The sequence below is a fragment of the Schistocerca piceifrons genome, chromosome 7 (genome assembly GCF_021461385.2).
Source record: "Schistocerca piceifrons isolate TAMUIC-IGC-003096 chromosome 7, iqSchPice1.1, whole genome shotgun sequence".
In the NCBI taxonomy this organism is placed as follows: domain Eukaryota; kingdom Metazoa; phylum Arthropoda; class Insecta; order Orthoptera; family Acrididae; genus Schistocerca; species Schistocerca piceifrons.
This window is the reverse complement of record NC_060144.1, coordinates 305848947-305872476: the sequence shown is the minus strand read 5'-3', so window position 1 is coordinate 305872476 and position 23530 is coordinate 305848947. Positions and strand designations below refer to the sequence as shown.

Sequence of the window (23530 nt, the reverse complement as noted above, 5' to 3'; positions counted from 1 at the left end):
AGCAAATTATACGACTTTATAAACTAAAATATACAAATTGCCAAGATCCCAAAACGCGACGTGACAGAAGTGTGGTGAATCGTGCTTTCGTTGCTCAAACAGGCTGTTCATTTATTTTCTAGATACATACTGCTCAGAAGAGAATAATATTTGCAACTGGTATGATCACTGTTAACGGAGGATATTCGCAGAGAAATGACAGACGGGCACATATGCTCCGCCCGATTGCTCGTCACCGCTCGCTGTCCTCCGTCACGCGCTCTTCTGCGTGGTTTCTTTCTGTGCAGCAAAGCTGTGCGGGTGACTTGTGACGTCAACTTTCCCCTCCACGCCGCGTCTTCCCCACCACAGCACTGTGGCGACCACTTCGCAGCCACTCTATTGGTCAACTCGAAAATACGATGAAGCAAGACGCTGCTGCTGCTGCCGTCCCCCCCTCCCCCCTGCCGCACGAGCGTTCGCCGCACTACGAACGCACACGGTTGTGCTCTGATTGCGTAGTAGCAGCGGCGCGAGGGGAAGCAGAGATACAGCACTGCCTCCACCGAGGCGGCGGAGAGGCGATCGCTGGGAAGGCGTGGTGGGGGAAGTGCTGCTCGCCCGCTATCACGCAGGCGCGCTGAGCGGGAAAGCAGTCGGCGTGTCGGTCCCCATGAGGTGAGTGCTTGGGACGCGGGAGTGGGCGGAGGCGCAGAGTTTGGCGGAGCGGACTGCAGCAGAACGTGTGCGGCGTGGCGTGTGTGTGTGTGTGTCGAAACGAACAGAAGCTTGACCCGACTGCTCCTTCTGCGCTGTGACCGACAAAGTTTACTGACAGAGAAGTACCGCCTGCTACCGAGGAGGCGTGCCGGCTTTTTCTTAAGTTTTTGGGAACTTGTGTGATAAACGCTGGAAGTGCCGAGTGGCAAGAAGAGGAAAGTTGCGAGGAGGCGGAGTGTGCGTCGCCAGACAGCATTACTGCCACAGAAGAAGAGAGGCGCGATAACGCAAAAGAAGTGCAAGTACTGTTGGCGTGCCCCCGTGCGGTGTAGTCGAGCGATGAGTGCCCGCGTGTACAATCCGTTGTTCCTGTCCGAGATGCGGAGGATGCTCAGGGGCGGCGGAGTAGCCGGCGGCGCCGGCAGCGCGGCGTCGGCAGCGGCCACGGCGGGCTGCGGCGGCGAGGCGGCGGCGGCGTCCTCCGGAGGAGGCGGCGGCGGCTATTCGCCCCCGCCGCCCCCGGTAGCCGGCCTGGACCGCGTGCGCCGGCAGCTGTTCGGCCCCGTGGACCACGAGGAGACGCGGCGCTTCGTGCAGGACGAGCTGCAGGCGATGCGCCGTCGCGACACCGAGCACTACGGCTTCGACTTCGAGCGCGAGGCACCCTTGCCCGGCAGCCGGCTGGTGTGGGAGAAGGTGCAGCCGGAGGCGGCGGTGCCCGCGTCCTACGCGCTGCGCCGCCTCCCGTACCTGGCGACGCACGCCGACGCGGCGACAGCCGTAGCGGCGGCGTCGGTGGCGGAGGCTGCGGCGGACGGAGACGACGCCCCCAGGGGGACGGAGGAGAAGGCCGTGCAGACGGCGTCTCCAGCGCCGTTCGCCGTCAGCGCGACGTCGGCCGAAACGACGCCTGTCGCCGCCGCACCGGCGCTTGCCAAAGCGTCGAACAACAACAACAACAACAACAGCGTCAGCACCCCAAAGCAGACTTGCATTTCTGGTGAGTATCGCTTCTGCATCTTTTCGAGTTACATTGCTGTGATCTCGGTACTACTCACAGACCACGAATACCGCACAAGCACCCCATTACTTAGACACGTATAAAATTAATGTAGTGACAGCCTTATGCATAAACAAATAAAATAGTCTCGAATTGCGTAACCACTTCTTCGTTCCCTCTTCAACACTCAATGATTCAATTCCACTGCTAGATTGTGATTCTCGGGATTTCCAGAATATGTTCCGTTTCGAACATCTAATTACGTCAAATTTACTGAAAGGACGCGATTCGAAGGCAGCGAATCTGATATGCCAAACAAAGCCTGTGGTAATAGATTAGTCTGCAGCTTTGCTTAATGTTTCCCTCGCGCAATATTTAACTCATATTTCGACGTAAAAATGCAACCGCGAGGTAAATTCGGAAAACATGTATTAGGTAATGGTCGAGTCTGCGATGAGTATTTTGTTGCATTTAGAACCACATATCGTGTATGAACTGCGTAACTTTTATTCTATACTTGAAGCACCACGCATCCAGTCCTACAGCCCCTGTATTGGTAATCCAGATATGTTTCCGCAGCCGTGTAATACTTTTTATAGATATCTATTGTCAAAGTCCATCATTTTTACCGGTATGTCCTCATGGGCCTTTAGCTGATGGTACGAGTCAATTTTCTTTCGTAAGGAAGTTACGTGTGTTCTGCAAATACTACTTTTGTACGTTTTTTTCCAGACGGATGTTGATTCAGTATCTCGATTTATCATAAATCAACGGAAAATCACTATACAACCGAGATTGTCTATTGGCGTGATTAGTGAAACACTTACTATAGCTCAATTGCGTACGACTGTATACCGGCTCATTAGGAATGTCATGCAGCAGCTGTGTAGACTAAGTCGAATACTTAGCAACCCTCGCTAATTTGGCTTGCAGACTTGACAGCATTTTGTCCGTTCAAAGTATTTCTGTTCGTAGCTTCATTGCAGCAAAGTACCTCATGCAGTTAAAAGAAAATGTACATGTCAGAGTGTATTTCATACCCGCGTCTCCTGGGCCTCGCTTCGCGTTTTATACGTTACGGCGTTGTCGCTTAGCAATCCCGGCTCAGATGTCCTTCGTGCGTCTGCAATAGCGAGCGGCACGCCTCTGCTTGTTGTGTGAAGTTATTTGGCGCGAAAAATGCGAGCCAAGGTCGGCTTCCACGCGCGTCGTGTGTGTGTGTCTGTGTGTGTGTGTGGCGATCTGAGAGACACACTCGCTACCTGCATTGGAAGCAAGTCTGGACTTGAAGAGACACGCTACTCGTCCATCGCGCAATTTTCATAGTTTAATGCGCCTCACCGGTGCAGTTTTCTCTCTAGATTGTGCAGTCGTCGTTCTATAAAGTCGAATATTGCCACTCGTGCTGAGTAGGTAGCTGGTTCGTGCTCATTGGCGCAGTATATTCCTGATTAAGTGCTAGCAGATAATAAAAGTGATTATCGAATTTAATACTGGCGGTTTCAGGTAAATAGCGCTTTTTTGTGGGAAGAAACGACTTTGGACGATTGATTTTGTCTACCATATTTACGTCAGTACCTTTAATTTCATTTTATCTAGCAAGGTTATCTGACACTCGAAAGTTCGCTAGCAAAATGTTGAATTCATAGGCGAATGACGTTGTTGTGGTACCCTTACGTTGGTTGTAATGGGCTGCTTTACTGATGACCCTCGATTTAAAGAGCATTTACGTTTTCAGCACCAATCCTTAAAATAACTCCGCCTGTCATGTTAAAAGGACTGACCAACGCAAAAAGTTAAACTGGTATTCTTCCATTTGAAAAACTGTGGTGAAAGCAATTTCTGTTTGACGTTTTTTCTGTGGAATATTTTACCTATCAATATTTTTTGACATGCAAAAAGCTAGGAGCTTCATTTACTCATCTCTTGGTAGTTTTTGCGTATAATGTAATTCGCTTTCATTTGTTTGTTTCCCACTGAGAACGGCTGTTGGCATTCTATTCGATTTCCAACAGTGGAATAATTTTGCGTTTTCTTGTCGTCAGTGATTGCGATTTTAAACCCATTCCGCTATAAACTGCCTTATTCCCCACCGTTTGTAGTGTAAGGCCAAATCACAACAATGGGAGAAATTAACGGACGAGTGTGACCGCTGAACAATAGCTGCTTGAAGAATTGTGTTGCCGTATTGTTATAAATCGCAAGTCGCTCACCCGGTATGGCTGGCCTGTTTGCTACGTAATTTCGCGCGCATGAGGTGATGAGCGCCTCACGAACTATCGGGCTCGGTTGGCTAGGTGTCCACCACGGAAGGCTGTTGCTTTGCTCGCCTGTGCCTGTGCTAGGCGAGCTGCCTCCGAGCTCGGCGGCCGAGATGGTGCCAAACCTCTGCCAGCGAGCAGCAGCACAGCCTCGCTGGAGCCCTGTTGCCACATCTCTGAGCCACAATTATCAAGGCGCGCTGTTACGAAACGGCTGCGCGCCACGGCGTCGCGAAACTGCCACCGCAGTTCCCCGATCTCCTCTGCAATCACTGTAACTGTATCTGCACTAACGAATTCTCGAGAGCCTCTCCGACATGAATGCATATTATAAGCGCGCCGTCGACGGCTTGTTATGCAGTTGCGTAAATTTTGTTATTACAATCTACGGTGATTTAATAATATAGTCATTGTCTTCCGGTATATAGAAACTATCTCTGCCTGTGATATATGTCATCGCGGTGTGCTTCGCGATTCTCGGAGATCTCGTACTATGCGTTAAAATGTCAAAATATCACGTTGCCGCTAAAAAAAAGTGAAACCGATCGAGAGAGCTGTAATGTGTCATTTCCTTGTGTATTCTTTGAACCGGGCTTCATTAAAATAAAACAACTCTTAGGTGCTGTACGAATTCGCATTTAAAGGTACCAGAATCAATTTTTCAGTCTTCCCAGCTCCAGACTTAAAACCTTTTGGTTTGCTGTGTAAATAAACTGTACGTTAATAAATTAAAGCCTCGTAAGTGAAAACCCTTTCATCCGATTAAAATTCTGTGATGTTTTTGTTTGGACATTGTATCGAAGCTGTATGGAAATCACGTATTCGTTCTACTTTTATTAACAGTTAGTTCTAAAAGCATCTGCGTACTCCTGATGATGTCACCACAAATCAAATGCTTAAACTGAAGCAAATCCTTGTTAGGAAGATTGATCGAGATTTTGCTGGTTAAGCTCTTAGCTGCGCTAGCAAACTGGATATTGAAATACCAGAAATACAAAAGTAAAGAACAGAAACTCCCTTTCAACAAAATGGTTCAAATAGCTCTGAGCGTTACGGGGCATAACCTCTAAGGTCATCAGCCCACTAGAACTTAGAACTACTTAAATCTAACTAACCTAAGGACATCACACACATCCATGCCCGAGGCAGGATTCGAACCTGCGGCCGTAGCGGTCGCGCGGTTCCAGACTGTAGCGCTTAGAACCGCTCTTGAACCCCGGCCGGCTCCCGTTCAACAGAATTGTAGGTCAATCTGTAACAGTACTTTTTTTTCGTAGTTAATGTTTTACTGCAGTTGTAGTTGACCAATCACAACCCATACTGATTGTACTTCGAAATACTGTTCGTATAAAGGATACAGTTAAGATTCAGTCGTCGTAAGAAGAAGGAAATGATACATTTACGAACTCAATTTGACAGAAACATTATTTACTGATGATAATAGCCTGCTTAACATAAGTTTAATTAAGGACTGCCCTTGACAGGAACTTGTAAGGTTAGGAATATATATTTTTAGTAATGCTGCCTCTTGTCACAATACTTTTTTCCTGTTTTAGTCCAATGCGTTTCGAAGCTACAACTCCAGTTTCAGGGACTGCATCTGTTTCAGTTTATCATTTTCATGTGGCCACAAAATGTTCTTAACACTTCGAATACACTAACATTATTATAGTCGTACTACATTCTAATATACAACCTAAGTAGTACACCAAATGAAGTGAGTACAGTGCGACTTCCATTTCCGACATGCGTTGGGCTACAACAAAATAATGTGATCGAACGCAAAGAATCACTAACATTCCTAACCAGTAATGTATTTGTGTGCGGATAACTGCAGCGCCAACTAGCCTTCGGGCTGATGACTAATGTTCGTGCAAATGACTGCAGCAAGTTTGTAACGATGACTGTCTTCATTGTTCTTCCTGCATTTATTACTGACTGGTTATTAGTATTTTGCGGAATCACTCTAAGGGTAGGACGCTCTGATGTAAACTGCTCGGGGAATGAAAGTTTAAAAGGTCCATCACATGCCTCCTTGTTTTGTTAATCGATAAAATGATTGAGCACAGCTTAGTCGTTGTCTCAAAAGATTATCTCCACTGTTTCGTAAGACTGATAACGGTCAAAGCTGGGACTGCAAGAAAATAAAAAATAAAGCATCTGCGCTCGTGGCTCATTCCTTTTAACTAAGACAAGAGTGTGGACCATCGTTAAATATTGTCTTTGCGAGGACGAGCGCCTCGTGTCCTCGGCAGGGAGCGGTTATCTTATCAAGAGAAAGAGAGTTAGTCTCCAAATAACTTGGTGGAGGACAAACTTTGCGGCGTGACTGTCTCAAGAAAGGCCGGTAGCACACATACAAAGCTAACGTTTCGTAATAAAGATGGCCAGGCTTCTTGTCTCAAACTTAGGGTCGTCGGGAGATCAGTGTAGGGGGCCAAGCCAAATTTCGGTTGCGAAGGGGCGAAGTGGCTACTATTAAGGATGTAATTAGATGATTTCAGGGTTGTATTTGATCGCGGGGAATTGCCTAGCTTTCCCATCCACACCAGGCTCTTCGTTCTGCGCGCGAAAGTGTAGACAGATGTAGGGAAGCGCACAAATTGTGTCATTAATTGACACTACGCTACACGTGCTACAGCAGTCGAAAAACGAATGCAGCGTCGCATTGGGCGCTATTGTGCTGTCTGCAAACAAGCCTGTATTGTTTATACGTTTATGTGACGCGTGTTTCTTGTATAACAAATCAAACAGGTCATGGCAACATTTTCTGCTTCCATGGCGTTCCAAGGCAATTTCTGGATTATGTTTTTCCTCTCTGGTTTTCTTCCAAAAGGATAAACAGAGTTTCATATTCTTCAAATTCCCAGCCAACGATGCTGTGTTACAAAGTGTTCCGCTAGGCGAGTGATAAGATCTGTGGTAGGAGTCCGTGCATATCAGACTGGTTGCGGGATGCTACATGTAACGTTGTCTAATCACTGTACTGGTTGAACTAGTCCTTCTCGTATTTCCTCACAATTTCTTTGATTTATTTTATTATACCAACCTAATCTTGCAGTTTGATTTCTCATTAAGATATAACCTCAGAGTTTTTAGTTGTGTGCAAATATTTTGTGACCATTTCATTAGCAGTATTGCTGTTCTAGCTCTCCAGTTTGTATCACAGTTTCATGCTACCTGCGGGACAACCTTTTTTTGGGGAAGTTTGCGAGACTAAATTCAGAATGCCATTATTTTTACCCCGCTACGATTCTTTCTGCGGTTTTCTCACGTTGATTTGCGAACTTTTTCCTTCCCTCCACCCCCCCTGTCTAGATATAAAAAAATCGAAAAAAATGGGAGCTTGGCTTAGAATCATAGTGCTTCGCTTGAAATAATGGGGACGAGGTTTGCTTGTTCAAGGATTACAGCCATGAAAGAAAGCTGTGTCGAATCCATGAACGTCGTTATTCTTAGTTTCTCATAGAGAGCCAAGGCACGCCATGTAACCGTTAAAACGCTATCATGAAACATCCCTAGTGGGTGATGTACGTTGTGATTTCGGTTAACGGTGTTTTTTAATCTCGTCTGTGAGCGGGACGTTCGCACGGGGAAGGGGAAAAGAATTCAAAAATGGTGCAGCCGCGCGTCGGTTAGATTTAAAGGGGCGGAGCAACCCCCATGTGCAGGGTGTGTGCGCCGTTACGTGGGCCCATTGTGTGCCACGGGGTGAGTTGCGCTCACACATGTGGTCGCGACCCTCCCCGCCGTGGGTCCTCACGAAAGCCCGCCACCAGCCGTAACGGTCGTTTCCCCATAGACTTCGGTGCGCCAGTTGGCAAGACCTCTATCACGGTAACCAAGTTTCCCTTCGTGTTCCGAAATTTTGTTTTGCCGCCTTTCATTCTTTTAATAATATACCAGTGTACTCATACAGCGGTCCTTCCGTTGGTAAGAGTAATTAGAGCGGGAAGTGTCCGCACACATTTTACTCTTTAGTGACTGTGTCTTAAGGTCCTCACACAAACTGCCACCGAGCGAGGTGGCGCAGTGGTTAGCACACTGGACTCGCATTCGGGAGGACGACGGTTCAATCCCGCGTCCGGCCATCCTGATTTAGGTTTTCCGTGATTTCCCTAAATCACTCGAGGCAAATGCCGGGATGGTTCCTCTGAAAGGGCACGGCCGACTTCCTTCCACATCCTTCCCCATTCCGATGAGACCGATGACCACGCTGTCTGGTCTCCTTCCCCAAAAACAACCAACCAACCAACAAACTGCCGCATCGTTTTTTTGTATCACAGCTTAGTTAAATAAACAATAACTACAAAATAATTTTCCAGACAGGAGGGATAAAACTACGCTACGGCGGCCGAGTAAGTGATTGTTAGATAATATGAAAATGATCTAATTTTTTTTTGCAAATTGACGGTTGGGGAGATCGGTGTAAAGCCAGGAATTTTTCGTAAAATATTGTCACATCAGAAGCAGACATCTGTTTTTCGCCCCCTCCTACTCATCTTCCCTCCTATTCCCCCCCCCCCCCCCCCCCCAACTCCAGTATTTCGTGTCTTCCGTAAAAAAATAAATAAATATGAAATAGTGGCTATATGACGAGTGAGGAACACATCAAATGCGCATCAAACTCTAGTGACTGACAATACGACAGAGACGTTGTGCATCACGATGTGTTCTACTGTTAAAATTGTTAGAAGAGTCAACGAATGTATTGCTTCTCCTCCAGCACCGAGCGAGGTGGCGCAGTGGTTTAGCACGCTGGACTCGCATTCGGGAGGACGACGGTTCAATCCCGTCTCCAGCCATCCTGATTTAGGTTTTCCGTGATTTCCCTAAATCGTTTCAGGCAAATGCCGGGATGGTTCCTTTGAAGGGGCACGGCCGATTTCCTTCCCCATCCTTCCCTAACCCGAGCTTGCGCTCCATCTCTAATGACCTCGTTGTCGACGGGACGTTAAAACCCACTAACCTAACCTAACCTTCTCCTCCAGCGCATTCCTCGCGAAATGACCATGACGTTAAAATAAGAAAGATTCGAGGTAGCACAGAGGCTGTCCAAACAATCTTCCTTGCCGCACAACTTTCGCAACTGGGTGAAGTCACAGTGTCACAAGAAGTATCCTCTAGCACACACCATAAGGTGGCTTGTGGGATACAGGTTTAAACGTAAATTAGGATAGTTCGCACTCCCTGGCTGTTCATTTCAGGGTCATCCGGTGTGAATCACCGCTCCCGGCGTCCTAGGAACGAAGAAGAACCACAAACAGCTGCAGTTGGTCGCCTACTGGTCTCAGTGGCTATCGGAAAAGATGCAATTATATTGTGCGCAGAGACAAGTAGGCGAGCTGCCGCTTTATCAGCACCTGAGGAAATCTCTTTTACATCGCTAACGTTAACTAATATCACCTTAATCTCCCCTATGATAATATTATTTCGTAATATGTCATAGCTCTCTCGAGTGTGTACTTTGCTTCATCTGGTGTCTTTTCCTCGATTAAACCGGATAAGATACTTGCTCTTTCACTGTTTTACACGTAACATACACACACACATTCACACACATATACGGCAGGCAGCATAGAATCTAATGAAGCATTTGAGAGAGTACTGGCGAACGAATTCATGTTATACACGGAGTTTTGGGTGCCTCAGGTTAAATAAACACAATGGTTACATTAAGCATCTGACAGCCGAACAGTTAGAAATGCCCCATTGCACTGCCTCTCAACTGCCTTATTGCGGGTTGATTGGCTTTTGTGGACCAATAACGGAATGTATGTGGAATACACTACTCCACGAAAAGACGATACCTGTAACAAGACTTATGTTCAAGTTCGTTACTTTCTTCAACTCTGTGCAGTCGGGCGAATAGTTTCTCGTATTTCGCCCAAGTGCTTGGGAACCTGCTTGGCGTAAAAGACGTATATATACAGTGTCGCAAGAGGAATGGTCAATATTCAGGTATATGACAGGAACGATAATTTGAAGCAAAACATCTGGTAAACATGGGCTCTAAAATGCATACCGTAAGTGCTATGAGCAATTCATCTTCGATATTGCGAAGCATAATCTCTCCTACAGCAATTTCCTTGCGTTCCATATTTTGAGATGTGACTGTACGGACCAAATGAAGAAACAAAAGTTCAGTAACCATGGACACTTTGAAGTGCATACATCAAGAGCCATGAGCACCTATTCAGCTTCGCTACTGTGAAGCGGTTCTACTGAAGAAGGGCTCATTGCTCTTAAGACATGCATTTTGAGTGTATGTTTACAAAATACAATTTTTTTGTTTTGTTTTCAGCCGTACTACTTCCTTCCACAATATGAAAAGCAAAGAGATTGCAGTAGAAGAGATTACTTTCACAATACCAAAGTTCGAGAAGTGCTCATAGGTCTTAAGGCACACAGTTTAGAGCCCATGTTTGCTAGACTTTTTTTTCCCGAATGATCTTACCTGTCATATCCTGCGACGCCCTGTATAATGATAGGTTCGAAACGTTGTTGTGTTCTCATAGACAAAACTGTTTATTCCTGTTAGTTATTGCTCGGTTCTCGTCGTAGGTAATCGTGAAATACAGTCACTATGTGAACGCATTAAGTATAGCCGCCTAGGTTACATCTGCATAATTTTGGTAGCATGTGTTTGCATATCACTGTGGACTGAAGACACACTGTATTCACGCCCGACACTTGGCCGGCGGCTACTGGCGCAGCGAAGTACACACACACACACACAGCAGCCATGACCACATATGCAGACCTGCTAATTGGTCGGACCGACCTGAGTCACAACATGGCGGCACAGTTTACAGAAGCGAGCGAGGGACAACTTCCAGCAGCGCAGATGGAATAGCCCTGTTACGGTACCGCAAGCTCGCAGCGCGCGCGAATGAAGTTCGCACGAGGATGGCGCGCGACTCGACTTAATGCTTACTGGGAAGCGGCGGGTTGTGAGGAGGGGAAAGGTGACAAAACAGCAGCGAGCAGTCACGAGTCGCGTATTGCGCTTTTGAGTTGGGGTGCTATTTTGAGGCCGTTTCCAGCATTCGTTTGAGCCAGTTAAGACTCGATTCTAACATCGCGAACTTTGGTGAAGACTACTGAGGCTCCGTCAAAATTACCTGCCTTGCCAATCCCTTATCTCGATTTATTCTTTTCACAGAAACTATAACACCGAGTATACCTAGGCTACTTCATTACAAACCTTCGAAGAAACAAAACGTTGCACGTATCTGTTTCAGCACTGGCAGTTAAGTATTCGTCCACTAGAGAGCAACCAGTCCTACATACCTGTATGTAGCCTGGCTGTCGTGTTTTGGTTGAGGTGGTTGCCATCAGACATCGCCTTTACTGTGTGCAGCTTTGGATATTCTGCAACAAAATATCGGCTTTCGGCATCTGTCCTGTACTGTCAGTTTGACACTGAATTTAGCGGCTCAGAAAGTTAAAGAAGAATGTGATAGTCCTTCACGGGATACTGATATTGATGACAATTTGGGACCAATGCTCGCCTGTTATAGAATATAAAACGTCTACTGTGCTCCAGCAAACTCCTCCAAGATTTCTGTTCACAGGAAACGATTGTGAAATACATGATCCGACTTTATACCCTGATAAAAATTTAAAAAAAAGTGTAATTTCAGGATACTTTTGTCAAAGTACGATGCATGAATATATTCGGAATTTTGTTGTTGGTGATCTTAAAAAAAATTAACTCATAATTTAAGCTTTAAAAGGCATATTTATATACCTATATGCAATTTTAGTCATTAAAGTACGGTTTTCATAAATAAAAATTCTGTTGTTTTGGAACAGAATTTGTAATAAAGAAATCAGTACCATATGTTTAGGGGTCAGGCCTGCTGTTAATTTCTGGTCGTTGTGTGGAGTGGTAGATGAAACACTGGCTTCATGTTGAAATCTGTTCATTTTACCCAGTAGCCAAGAAAATGAGCTAAAACACTACACTGAATTTTTTTACTTTCAGAAAACTGTATCCAACCTTATATTTAGTCTTACACTACTTTTATTCGCACTTTCAACATTTCCTTTCTTCAGTGCAATTGAGAGTGAGAAGTGTTTTGTGTTGGGGTAAGAACTTGTTTGTTTCTGCTTCCCCTGAGTAGCAGTTCAACACCCTACGCAGGATGTGCTGAAACTGCTTTGGCTAGTGGACTGAGTTTCGTCAGTCTTCTACAGTGAACTGCTTTATTTCTCTTATTATTTCATATACTTTTGCATCAGCAAGCAGCTAGCACATCAGTCCATCTTTTATTGTTCCATAAGCGGTTATAAAATACTTTACCATGTTTTCCTCAACAGCACAGTGCGAAACTACAAGTTGAGTGAAATTTTAGTTCCATAGCGTGGCGTGTCGCCTGATCTTCACTCAAGCGACGTTCAGAAAAAGAAGTTTAAACCTTTCAAAAGGAAAGGTTATCGCATCGGAGATTTTGCGTGCGATTGTTCTTATCTTGTGGAGTAAGGTATCGATAACGTAAAACATGGTCGGTGATAAAAACAGTATTACCTTCCAGTGAACAAACGTGTTTTGTACGCGAATGTTGATTAAGGGTCTATATATAAAAAAATTATAAATATACTGAAAAACGTTTTCCCCTGTTTGGTAGTGGAGTTGCGGTTCGGTGTAGATTAAGCTGTGTATAAAGAGACGAGGAAGGACAGGATACTTTACGTATTCTTCAAGCAGACTTAACAGCGTCGTACGCTGTTTACGCGATACAGAAGAGTCGTTGGCTCTCGGGTCGCGGCAGCAGCTGCCACCTATCGGCACAGTGGCAAACTACTAGGAAGTGCTCGGTAGCCGGTAGAGTCAACGTGGCACTGCGCTCTGCAATGAAGCACTGCTGACGACATAAGTGCGCGATCGGAAACCGAAGTTGTTGACATAAAATCCAGTCGCGGAAAGTCCTTGAAGAAGCACGTGACAGTTTCAGGTCACACTGTCTGGAAGCAAGATGACCTACAGTGAACAGTTTGGCATCTATCAACCTGCAGTGATTAAACTCTCGTATCATGTAATATCGCACCCAATACAGTGCACATTTGAGCAGTAATTTTCCAAAGCAGCAATGAACACTTCGCTTTCGCCTGATTGCCGTTGATAGCAGCCGCTTCCTGTGCAGACTTATCGATGCTTCCTCATTATCGCGGGCATTCCCTTTTAGCCAGCGTTGTGTGTACTCGTACGCTCCTTCCGGTCTGCGCCATCTTCCGGGAAGCGACTGGCGACGTCAGCATGCGATAAACAATCAGAGAGGCGCAGGGACCGGAGGCTATTTAAAGCATCCGCGCGTACTGCGTACCGATTTCCCAAGATGCTTCCGCATCCAGCTGAATAGTATTACCCGTGGATTCTATTGGTCCACAAGTATAGGAAAACTGAAATTTACTGACAGAGTAATTAACTATCACATCGTTCCTTCATAATTCACGTGCAGTGTAAACAACCGAGCAACAAACTAAGCGGACTACCTTAATTCGAGAAATGTGCCACATTCACGTTGGACCAAGTCTCAGATGCGAATACTCGAAAGTGGGGTTTAGGTTGTCCTTTATATTTGGTTTATTTTCTGCCAAATAACAACCAAAGTGCTAAAACTCTTTCCAAACAAGGCCCCGGAAGGCCCAACGGTACCGACGACCGCCATTTATCCTCAGCCGATAGTAATCTCTGGATGCTGAAATGGAGGGCATGTGGTCAGCACACAGCTTTCTCGGCCATTGTCAGCTTTCGTGATCGGAGCCGATATGTCTCAGTCAAATAGCTCCTCAGTTTGCCTCACAAGGGCTGAGTGCAGCGCTTAGCTTCCGTTGACTTAAATAACAACCTGCATTATTGTTATTCTTCAGCAGAGCTGAATTTTAACGGTTCAAATAATTTTCATACATACACATGATTTGTGTTCTCATTTATGCTCAGATATTTAGCACACCTTTTGCAAAAAATTTCTTTGTAAAAATAGCAAAGCAGGCAAAAGCACAAAATCCAAAGGCATAACAAGAATGAGCACGATTATAACTTTTCTATGCATGCGCAACCTTCAGCACACTCAGGACTTTAGAACTCGACACTGTGCAATCGATTGATCACTGCCGCACTAGCGATGTCGTCGGCTCATGATTTACTAGCAGGCAAATGATGCGCACCCACCACGTGTGTTCTGTTTTGATTAGGAAGTCGCTCGTGTAAATTGGGTTTTAGAAAGCTCAAGACTGTAACGGGCCTCTGTTTTCTTGCGTAAACTGCGGCGTGGTCTTTTATCGGCGCAGCTCGTTCAGAAGGCAACGGGCAGCCTTGAACCTGACGTTACTGATAGCGTTTGGTCACGTAGCTCGCAAGCGCCTAGGAGGCCCCGTATCAGCAGCCGGCAAGTAACTGCAAACGTTTGTATGTGCAGCTGTGAGAGCCTGCAGCTGACCCAGCGATAAACTGCAGCGGCTGCCTTTCCCTTCCCCACACCTGTTGCACAAATTTGTCCGCTGGGGCCAGTGGTGTGCGCAGGCTGATGCTTGTATTGTGTTGTGTGTTCACCTGTTGACGCCCACACGGCCAGACGTTCGTCATGGGGAAATGAATTTCCCTTCTCGTATCATAATGAAGGTATTTTAGCCTTTCCATCACAATTGTGCTCGAGCGGTTAAAGCACTGGGCTCCTGCTTTGGAGGTCTCTGCTCCAGTCTGGGATAGAGGTGGGGATTTTCCTAGCTCCTCCTGGACAGCCCCTGATCCACTCAGCCTGCTAGCAGACGAGTACTGGGGATATTTCCCGGGAGTAAAAGGCGGCCAGTGCGATGGGCCTGTCACGCCCTCCCTCCTAGTGCCGTGGCGAAGGAGTCAGGCCAGTAGCCCAGTCATGGGATCGCCACCAGAGACCTTTTTACTAGATACCATTGGGACGTATGTGACCAACTATAGGTCCAGAGAACCAGTGCGGATTTCTGCATATTATTGCTATGTATCATATGCGATATTGTTTTGCGCAAAAAGTATCACACCGTATCGAAATTGACAGTCATATGATACACTCGAACTCGCATGTAATGATAAAGTGATAGGGGTTTGGAATAATCTCCAATAATGTCAAATATCTTCGATCATAAATACAATACAAGTGCTTTTCTGAAAATATACTGAGTGATTCAAAATTTCTGTTACACGCTTTTAGGGGTTGATAAAGAACCCATGTCCGGAAATGAACCGTTTGAATGTAAAATCGGTTTGAGGATCGGATCACTTTCAGATCTCCCTTTTCACGATGCGCGCACAGGGGCCGAAGATAAGGGCAATGTTTCGAAAAATGGTTCAAATGGCTCTGAGCACTATGGGACTTAACTGCTGAGGTCATCAGTCCCCTAGAACTTAGAACTACTTAAACCTAACTAACCTAAGGACATCACACACATCCATGCCCTAGGCAGGATTCGAACCTGCGACCGTAGCGGTCGCGCGGTTCCAGACTGTAGCGCCTAGAACCGCTCGGCCACTCCGGCCGGCAACAATGTTTCGAATTCTTGTTTCAGGTTCTCTTGAAAATCGAGAGTGCAGTACGTCCGTGGAACATCATCCAGCTCGCCTAGTTTCGAAGGTAGCAATTTCTCTTAGCCGTTGCACTCGGACGAAGGTGTTACGTGATGCCATAATTTGCAACAAGGACTGACAACAGAGTTTTCGCAGCTTTTGTGTGTACCGTGAAGTGAGAGATTTGAAAGTGGTCCGATTTTCAAACTTTTTTTTAATCCAAAAAGTACATTTCCGGACATAGGGTTCTTACCAAAACTTAATCTGCCAAGTCCCCTCTACAGCCCCAAAAGTCTGTAAAAGGAATTTTGAATCACCCTGCATGACGTAAATGATATTGCAGGGTGATCATTCATTTCATTAACACATTATACTGTAGGCCCCACGTCAAAACACCAGTCTGACAAATTGTGCCACCCCTCCCTGAGTTGGAAAAGGAAACGGTGGGAAATAGTTAATGATATAATTTCTGACGACAACATTAATCAGAATAACCATACATTAATGTCTTTCATTCCGACAAAAATGCCACTGAAAGGGTTAAACTTTTGTCCGATTTTGTTTTGCAATCTGCAGAACTTTTTTCATTAGTATTCCATCATTCGGTATGCATGGTGGCTGGGTTTTAAGGAGCTTCTTAATCCCATTGTTTCGGCGCCACATACACGTGACAGCGTGCACACACTGAATGAGAAAACGATAGGTCAATAGTTAAGGATACGTTCTTGAAACAGAGAAAAAGAAAACAATATGTTGCATGGGCGGCACGGAAACTATTTCGATGTTAGATCTCAATTCCTCGAGGTGGCTGGGTGTTTGTGTTGTCCTCATCATTTCATCATTCATGGAAGTGGCGTGATTGGACTGAGCAAAGGTTGGGAATTTGTATGGGCGCTGATAACCGCACAGTTGAGCGCCCCACGAACCAAACATCGTCATTATCTTCATCATCTCAATTCCTACGGGGAGAGGAGGAAAAAGGAGACAGGTCTTCCTAGTTGGTCTACAGCAATCGTGGGAAACTTACGGGAACAGAACCCACCAGAAAACATCATTAAACTCTTTCTGACATGTTCAAAGTACCCTGTTGTTTACGCCTGTTGAAATTGTAATTCTCAGGTTCACCGCAAGTGCTTTCACGCCACTGCTTGTGTTCACACTTGACTCACTTCAATGCTTGTGAGCACATGTGTGTTTAGTAGTGCTCATCATAGGACAACAGGCAAAGGTGGACCCGGCCGTTGTGGCCGAGCGGTTCTAGGCACTTCAGTCCGGAACCGCGCTGCTGCTACGGTCGCAGGTTCGAATGCTGCCTCGGGCATGGATATGTGTGATGTCCCTCGGTTAGCTAGGTTTAAGTAGTTCTAAGTCTAGGGGACTGATGACTTCAGATGTTAAGTCTCATAGTGCTCAGAGCCATTTTTTGCAAAGGTGGACCTATAACCCGATCTCCACGTTCTCTGCGCCTGAATACACTGCACTTAACTTTGTGCGGGCATTTGAAATCTCGTGTGCATAAGATACAGGGCATCTTCTTGTCTGTAATGAGGAACGTTGCGAAATCATACACAATGCTGCAGAAATACATCAGCTCATTCATTACTCAGCATTACGGTGGGTTGATGCAATGGAGGGCAATATGAACATTTCATGTGAGGGAGAGTTTCATGTGATAAGCTGGTACGTTCTCGATCTAGCGTGCTTACCATGGCTAATGAGCTAAGAAGAGTAGTAGAAAATGAGTTCTGGCATGGAAAGCGTTTCCAGACACAGGTTCCTGTAACGTATTTTGTTATTCTGTGTGTGGCCAATGTTGCTAAGCGATGAAGTGCAAAGCTGTGGACGCAGAATCCCTCGATTCGATCCTCATCCAACCCTAAACCATTTGTTTTCCGTGTATTATCAGTTATTTAACCAATGACAACGTTTGTTGTTGTGAAAAATGCTGATTTGCGCTGTGGTTCGAATTCCACGTTAAAGTGTAGGTCTGCTCGTAACTGGATGGATGGGAAGAACACTACGGTATACTGTATCGCAACAGAACGGCACTTCGTGAAGCAGTGTCATGTTCAAACCAACCTTCGGTTTATGACAGCCTTACCTAATTTTATGTGTGAATAATGTGTCCTGAATGTTCTACCACGCCTGTTAGTTGTACAACATGTATGATGCGGGCTGTACAGCCTGGTACCCTAAAATGCTCGATCGTTTCTGTAAGTATTGGCGTTGCTATGGTACAAATCGTCAGTAAAATTTTCTTTATTCCGTAGTCTCGTGGCGATAAAAGGTTTGCATGTGCCTGTCTAGTAGTATTCTCTTTGCTGCTGTTGCACATAGGTCAAAGTCTTTTTTGAAGTGTTGGCAGAACAGCCAACACCGTGTTGCTAGAGGAGGCCGAAATGTACGCTTTTAAGCTCACGCAGATTGGCGTGAGGTCTGGAACAAGGTAAAGTAATTATCCTATAAAGAAAAGAACGTAGTTCTTGGAATACTTAACTTTTATCCATAAGTGGTGTACATCGGTCTGACGGTACAGGCATCACAAGTTAAATATCTATTGATAATGGCGCCTTGCTAGGTCGTAGCAAATGACGTAGCTGAAGGCTATGCTAACTATCGTCTCGGCAAATGAGAGCGTATTTGTCAGTGAACCTTTCCTAGCAAAGTCGGCTGTACAACTGGGGGGAGTGCTAGGAAGTCTCTCTAAACCTGCCGTGTGGTGGCGCTCGGTCTGCAATCACTGACAGTGGCGACACACGGGTCCGACGTATACTAACGGACCGCGGCCGATTTAAAGGCTACCACCTAGCAAGTGTGGTGTCTGGCGGTGACACCACATTTTTTATATGCGAGGTTGTGGGAAGACTGGAAAATAGACTCATGGAGTAAGTAGACCGAAAACCGGATATATTATATGAACGTCAAAGCACAATCCTTGTGCTGAAAGTCGATCGACGTTCTGACTACTGGAGTATGTGGGAATGTTATTGTTTGGCGACTCTGTTGTTTGTTTACACCTGACTGCGCGATGCACGCTGCTGTTGACATATCGGTGTCGCCGTCCTTGATTCAGAGTACGAGGGAAAGTGAGAATGTGCTGTGGAGGACTGCATAACACCCGCGCCGCGCCTCTGTGTATATCGATACGTGGCTAGCTGCAGTGGAAACTTTCCAAGAGTCGGTATCGCTGGCTGCGGAGACAGCGTGTACCTGCTGTGCACTGTGCGCTGCAGTACTGTTATAGCTTCGTGTTACTGTCACTTTTCATTGACTACGGGAAATGAGACTTCGCGTATCTCGCCTTGCTAGCAGCCCTGCGCCCCAGGCATTTGTCTGAACCAGTAGTTGCCAGCCTGGGGGTAATTACTCTTTGAGGGGTAAAATGAAATTATATGATGGGGTACAAACTAAAAGATTCGATTCTGTTGCAGTCACTAAACTAGATTATTTTCAAAAGATTATTACTTTTATCACAAATTTGTAAGGCTCTAATATTGAATATGTAAGTTATCAGTCACTACTCTCTTTCAATTGTAGTCCGATCCACGAACGACGGCAGTTCGCGCATGTCGAAGCACGGACGCGGATTGTCTTGTTGACGATTCCCCCACTACACATACATGTTGTGCTTCGTCGATAGACCGCTGATGATGAAAGTAAGACTATATGTAACAAAAACGAAACATCTCAAGAAAATGTCTTTTCCAAGTCGTAGAGCCGGCCGGAGTGGCCGTGCGGTTCTAGGCGCTCCAGTCTGGAACTGAGCGACCGCTACGGTCGCAGGTTCGAATCCTGCCGCGGGCATGGATGCGTGTGATGTCCTTAGGTTAGTTAGGTTTAATTAGTTCTAATTTCTAGGCGACTGATGACCTCAGATGTTAAGTCGCATATTGCTCAGAGCCATTTGAACCATTTTTGAAGTCGTAGACAATACCTGCAGTAGTCCAGAAAGTGTTCCATTACTAGCTTCGAAACAGATACATGAATTAATTGACAGTACGATACAGAAATAACCACATAAAGGCTACTATACTGCTCTACACAATATTATTATTATTATTATTTACTATTACTACTACTATTATTATCAATAGCTGTGGTCAGACACAAAGCATTAACAGCCTGAAGTCTTCCAATTTCTGTCAGTTCAGAAGTAAGGAGTGCAGCAATCAATTGATATGTGAACAGTAAATATAGTGCACACAATCTAACTTGGCTGATTTTAAATGGGGTTGCAAGGTGCAGGTCAAGCAAGCGCCTCAGTGGAGAGCAGTAATGCTGGGGAAGTTGTTTCGTAACAAGTGTCTACCCTCACAGTGGATGGTTAGCTTTCTTAGCTGAGAAGGAGTTGTGGGTAGCACCTGAGATGCACCATGAATTCCTTTGTGATTCATTCTAAATTACACACAAACTAAATATCATTCATCTTTCATTATTTAACAAATAAAAGTGATCCAAGAAAAGTCTTTCATTATGTGCTAAATATGTGATGGAGGGGGGATACAGCTAATGTCCAATTGCCCTCACGGGTAATTGTCTATCAAAGGTTGGGAACCACTGGTCTAAAATATTCCAAAATAACGAAAAACGGGACTCAACAGTCCAGGGTTGCTGAACTCAAGTGTCGGAATTATGACATGAAACGCACGCAGCGTTGCTTTATCGTGCTTCGTGTCGTCTTCGTTGTTGCTGTTAAAAGTATTCCATCAGTAAACAGTTCCAGCGTACGCTGTAGCTTGTCAAAGATGTCAACATAAAAACTTCTGTGCGGAAGTGATTGCACGACAAACTCTTAACAACAAGCTTTTGGCCAAAAATATTTTATTATTTTACGAATAATGCCGTCTTGATCGCGTACTGTATTGCGTTTACTACGCCGTTTCTGCCACTGCATTCACTGGCCTCTGTGGTCTTGTGGCTAGGACGCGGAGGTCTCGGGTTCGATTCTTGGTGAGCATTTAACGTCTTTCTGCGATGGAAAGGCCTGGAACAGGAGCACTCGGCCTTGCGAGACCAAGTGATGAGCTGCGTGATTAAATTAGCAGTGAAATCTACACGCAAACCGCTGAACGAGTGTCGAATCGAATGACTTTCGCCAGACTGTCCACGTTACACTGTAGGTCACCTTTCACCTATGTATCAGATTAGAACTTGGTACTCATAAAAGCAGAGTTAAGTGACAGTTGCAATAAAATCTATACCTAACCGTAGCGTCTGAGAAGGATACGCCTTTGTAAGCTGGATAAGGTTAAATAATAAATAGCTGCCTGCCACCTCAATGTTGGTGGAGCTTTCTAATAAATAAAGCACAGTCGTCCATGACGTGCCGAATGTCAAGTAACCACTGGTTACAGTTCATAGCTGGTTGTCCGATATGAAAATTTAACGTGTTACAGGAACTAGCAGAGATGCAGTTTTAACGTACTCTGCAGTAGGATCGCAAAGAATATTTGTTCTACATTACTATGCAATTACATGAGGTGGTTGGTGTAAAAAACCGCAGGGGAAAGAAACTGCAAGTTCGGAAATTCCCCTTACCAACTTCTAGCACTTGTAGAGGGAAGTGAGTACATTATATTATCTTAAAGAGGAATCCCCATGTCTGGAAACGTACCGTCTCCGGTTTCATTTCCAGTTCTGCTTGAGGAATTCAGTGACGCAGTCTAGTTATTAGCAGTTTGAAAGGAAACAGAACGAAACATGGTTTATCACTTAAGCACATTTGTTTAACACTTAAACATTACGTGTTAACATTATTCCAGATCGAAAAAGAACCCAACATACTGTACAGAACAGTACTGATGCATTACAACCGCGCCTCGAAGTGGCAACCACCAACGTCATATTGTACCTTCGAAGTACAGTCTCCATCCCACCGGATGTGTCTACAGTTTCTTGTGCTACGGCCAGAACTCCTGCTAGCAGAGCTCCCTCCGTCCCTACAATTGTTTCGTAAATTGAAATTTGCATACGACTCCTATGCTATTGCGTACCAGGACAAGCAACTGTGAGACGTTTCTCTTTCGCTCAGCAGACGTGGACACATTACACATCTGAACTGAAAGCGTTGTAGAACGGAAACGATACGTTCCCGGACATGGTTCGTATTCAAAATATTACGTATTCAGTCCCATCTATAAATCCCAGAAGACTGTAACGGGAATTTCCGAACACGCTGCGTACATATCCACTTTCTTCTAGTAATTCCTTGTTTGTGGGTTCTAAACCTTGTGTATAATTTTGACCCAGACGTTTCTGACATTGAGTTCAATGGTGGGTCACGTTATATGGGATTCGAAACTTGTTTCGTCAGTGGGAGATACGCACTCTTTATTTGACAGTTACATTGATTCTCATTTCCATTCTGCTTTAAAGAAATACGCCCTTTTGACATGTTTACAGGTATTTTGTCGGGTGGCGTCGTCCAAATAGTGGAGGATGTCTTGAATGGATAAAGATGAAAAAAATTCAAACATCCACCAGTGTTATTAATTGTTGATCTCGATCCATTTACACATCGTGATTTTTACAGGTATATATATATATATATATATATATATATATATATATATATATATATATATATATATATATATATATATATATATGGCGTGTGACGAGGGCTTCCCGTCGGGTAGACCGCTCGCCTGGTGCAAGTCTATCGATTTGACGCCACTTCGGCTACTTGCGCTTCGATGGGGATGAAATGATGATGATTATGATGACACAACACCCAGTCCCTGAGCGGAGAAAATCTCCGACCCAGCCGGGAATCCAACCCGGGCCCTTAGGATTGACAGTCTGTCGTGCTGACCACTCAGCTACCGGCGGCGGACATTGTTACAGGTGTTCAGGACGTTTGATAAAGTTTACTTCGAGGAAGAAACTGAAATGTTCAGTTAAGCTTCATGTGGAGAAAATGACGAAATTGTAAATACAATGACAAGACTATGTGAAGAGACCGATACCCATCGCAATCTCACAGCCCAAAATTCGTTACAATGTACAGTCGTGTATATCACAGCCTCCACAGATATTTAGGAGGAGAAGCAAAGAGCGAATGCCCTACTCAGGCACACTCTGTGGGACTCGCACCCGCGACCTTTTAGTACTCTCAGACATAACACTGTCGGATTTTAGTAGAAACAGTTGTGATAGCATTTCGTGTCGGCGTCAGGTGGGACGGCCGGCCTTGCTCCGTAGCTGCCACGGCTGGCACCGGGCACTGCTGCATAATGAGTGGCTCGCTGTGCCCCCGCCGGCGTTAGTCGGATGCATCGGCGGAGGCGGCGGCGGCGGGGGAGCGACGTGGCAACCCCGAGTCGGAATCAGCAAGTGTACACAAAGCGCCTGGCGCGTCCTTGGCGGCTAATCTCGCCCGTGGAGCCAGCGGTGCAGTGTGCCGCGCCGGGGTTGGATGGAGGGGGCTTTTCATCCAACCTGTCCTGCCCCGTGGAAAAATATCGGCGGCGGGTGCGGCGCAGCTGCGCGCCGAGCCACAATGCAACGACCCCAGAACCCCGCAGCTCCCACACTGCCACCGGCCGCTACCGTCTCCCGGGGCACACTAAAGCTGAAACCAGTCCTCAGCCCCAAGGTTGGTTTCAACCCCGCAGTGCCGGACTAGGCACGAACTAGTCAGTTTTGTTGCAGGTGCTATGTCGAACGAAAGCATATTTCTCTGTTATCGATATATCGACTCTTCCATAAATCACGTAATTCTTGTTGGTGCTAACGATATATACACTGTTGGCCATTAAAATTGCTGCACCATGAAGATGACGTGCTACAGACGCGAAATTTAACCGACAGGAAGAAGATGCTGTGATATCCAAATAATTAGCTTTTCAGAGCATTCACACAAGGTTGACGCCTGTGGCGACACCTACAACGTGCTGACATGAGAACAGTTTCCAACCGATTTTTCATACACAAACAGCAGTTGACCGGCGTTGCCTGGTGAAACGTTGTGATGCCTCGCGTAAGGAGCAGAAATGTGTATCATCACGTTTCCGACTTTGATAA

At 45.6% G+C, this 23530-nt stretch overlaps 1 protein-coding gene across 1 annotated transcript in view; it reads left to right on the top strand.

Annotated features, from left to right (window-relative positions):
- Positions 1-523: 523 nt before the first annotated feature.
- The window catches only part of LOC124804866 (cyclin-dependent kinase inhibitor 1-like), a 49932-nt gene continuing 26925 nt past the window's right edge, over positions 524-23530 (top strand). The window contains exon 1 of the mRNA XM_047265230.1: positions 524-1699. Coding sequence (XP_047121186.1) covers positions 1039-1699 — 661 coding nt within the window. The 5' untranslated portion in view covers positions 524-1038. The remainder of the gene's footprint in view (positions 1700-23530) is intronic.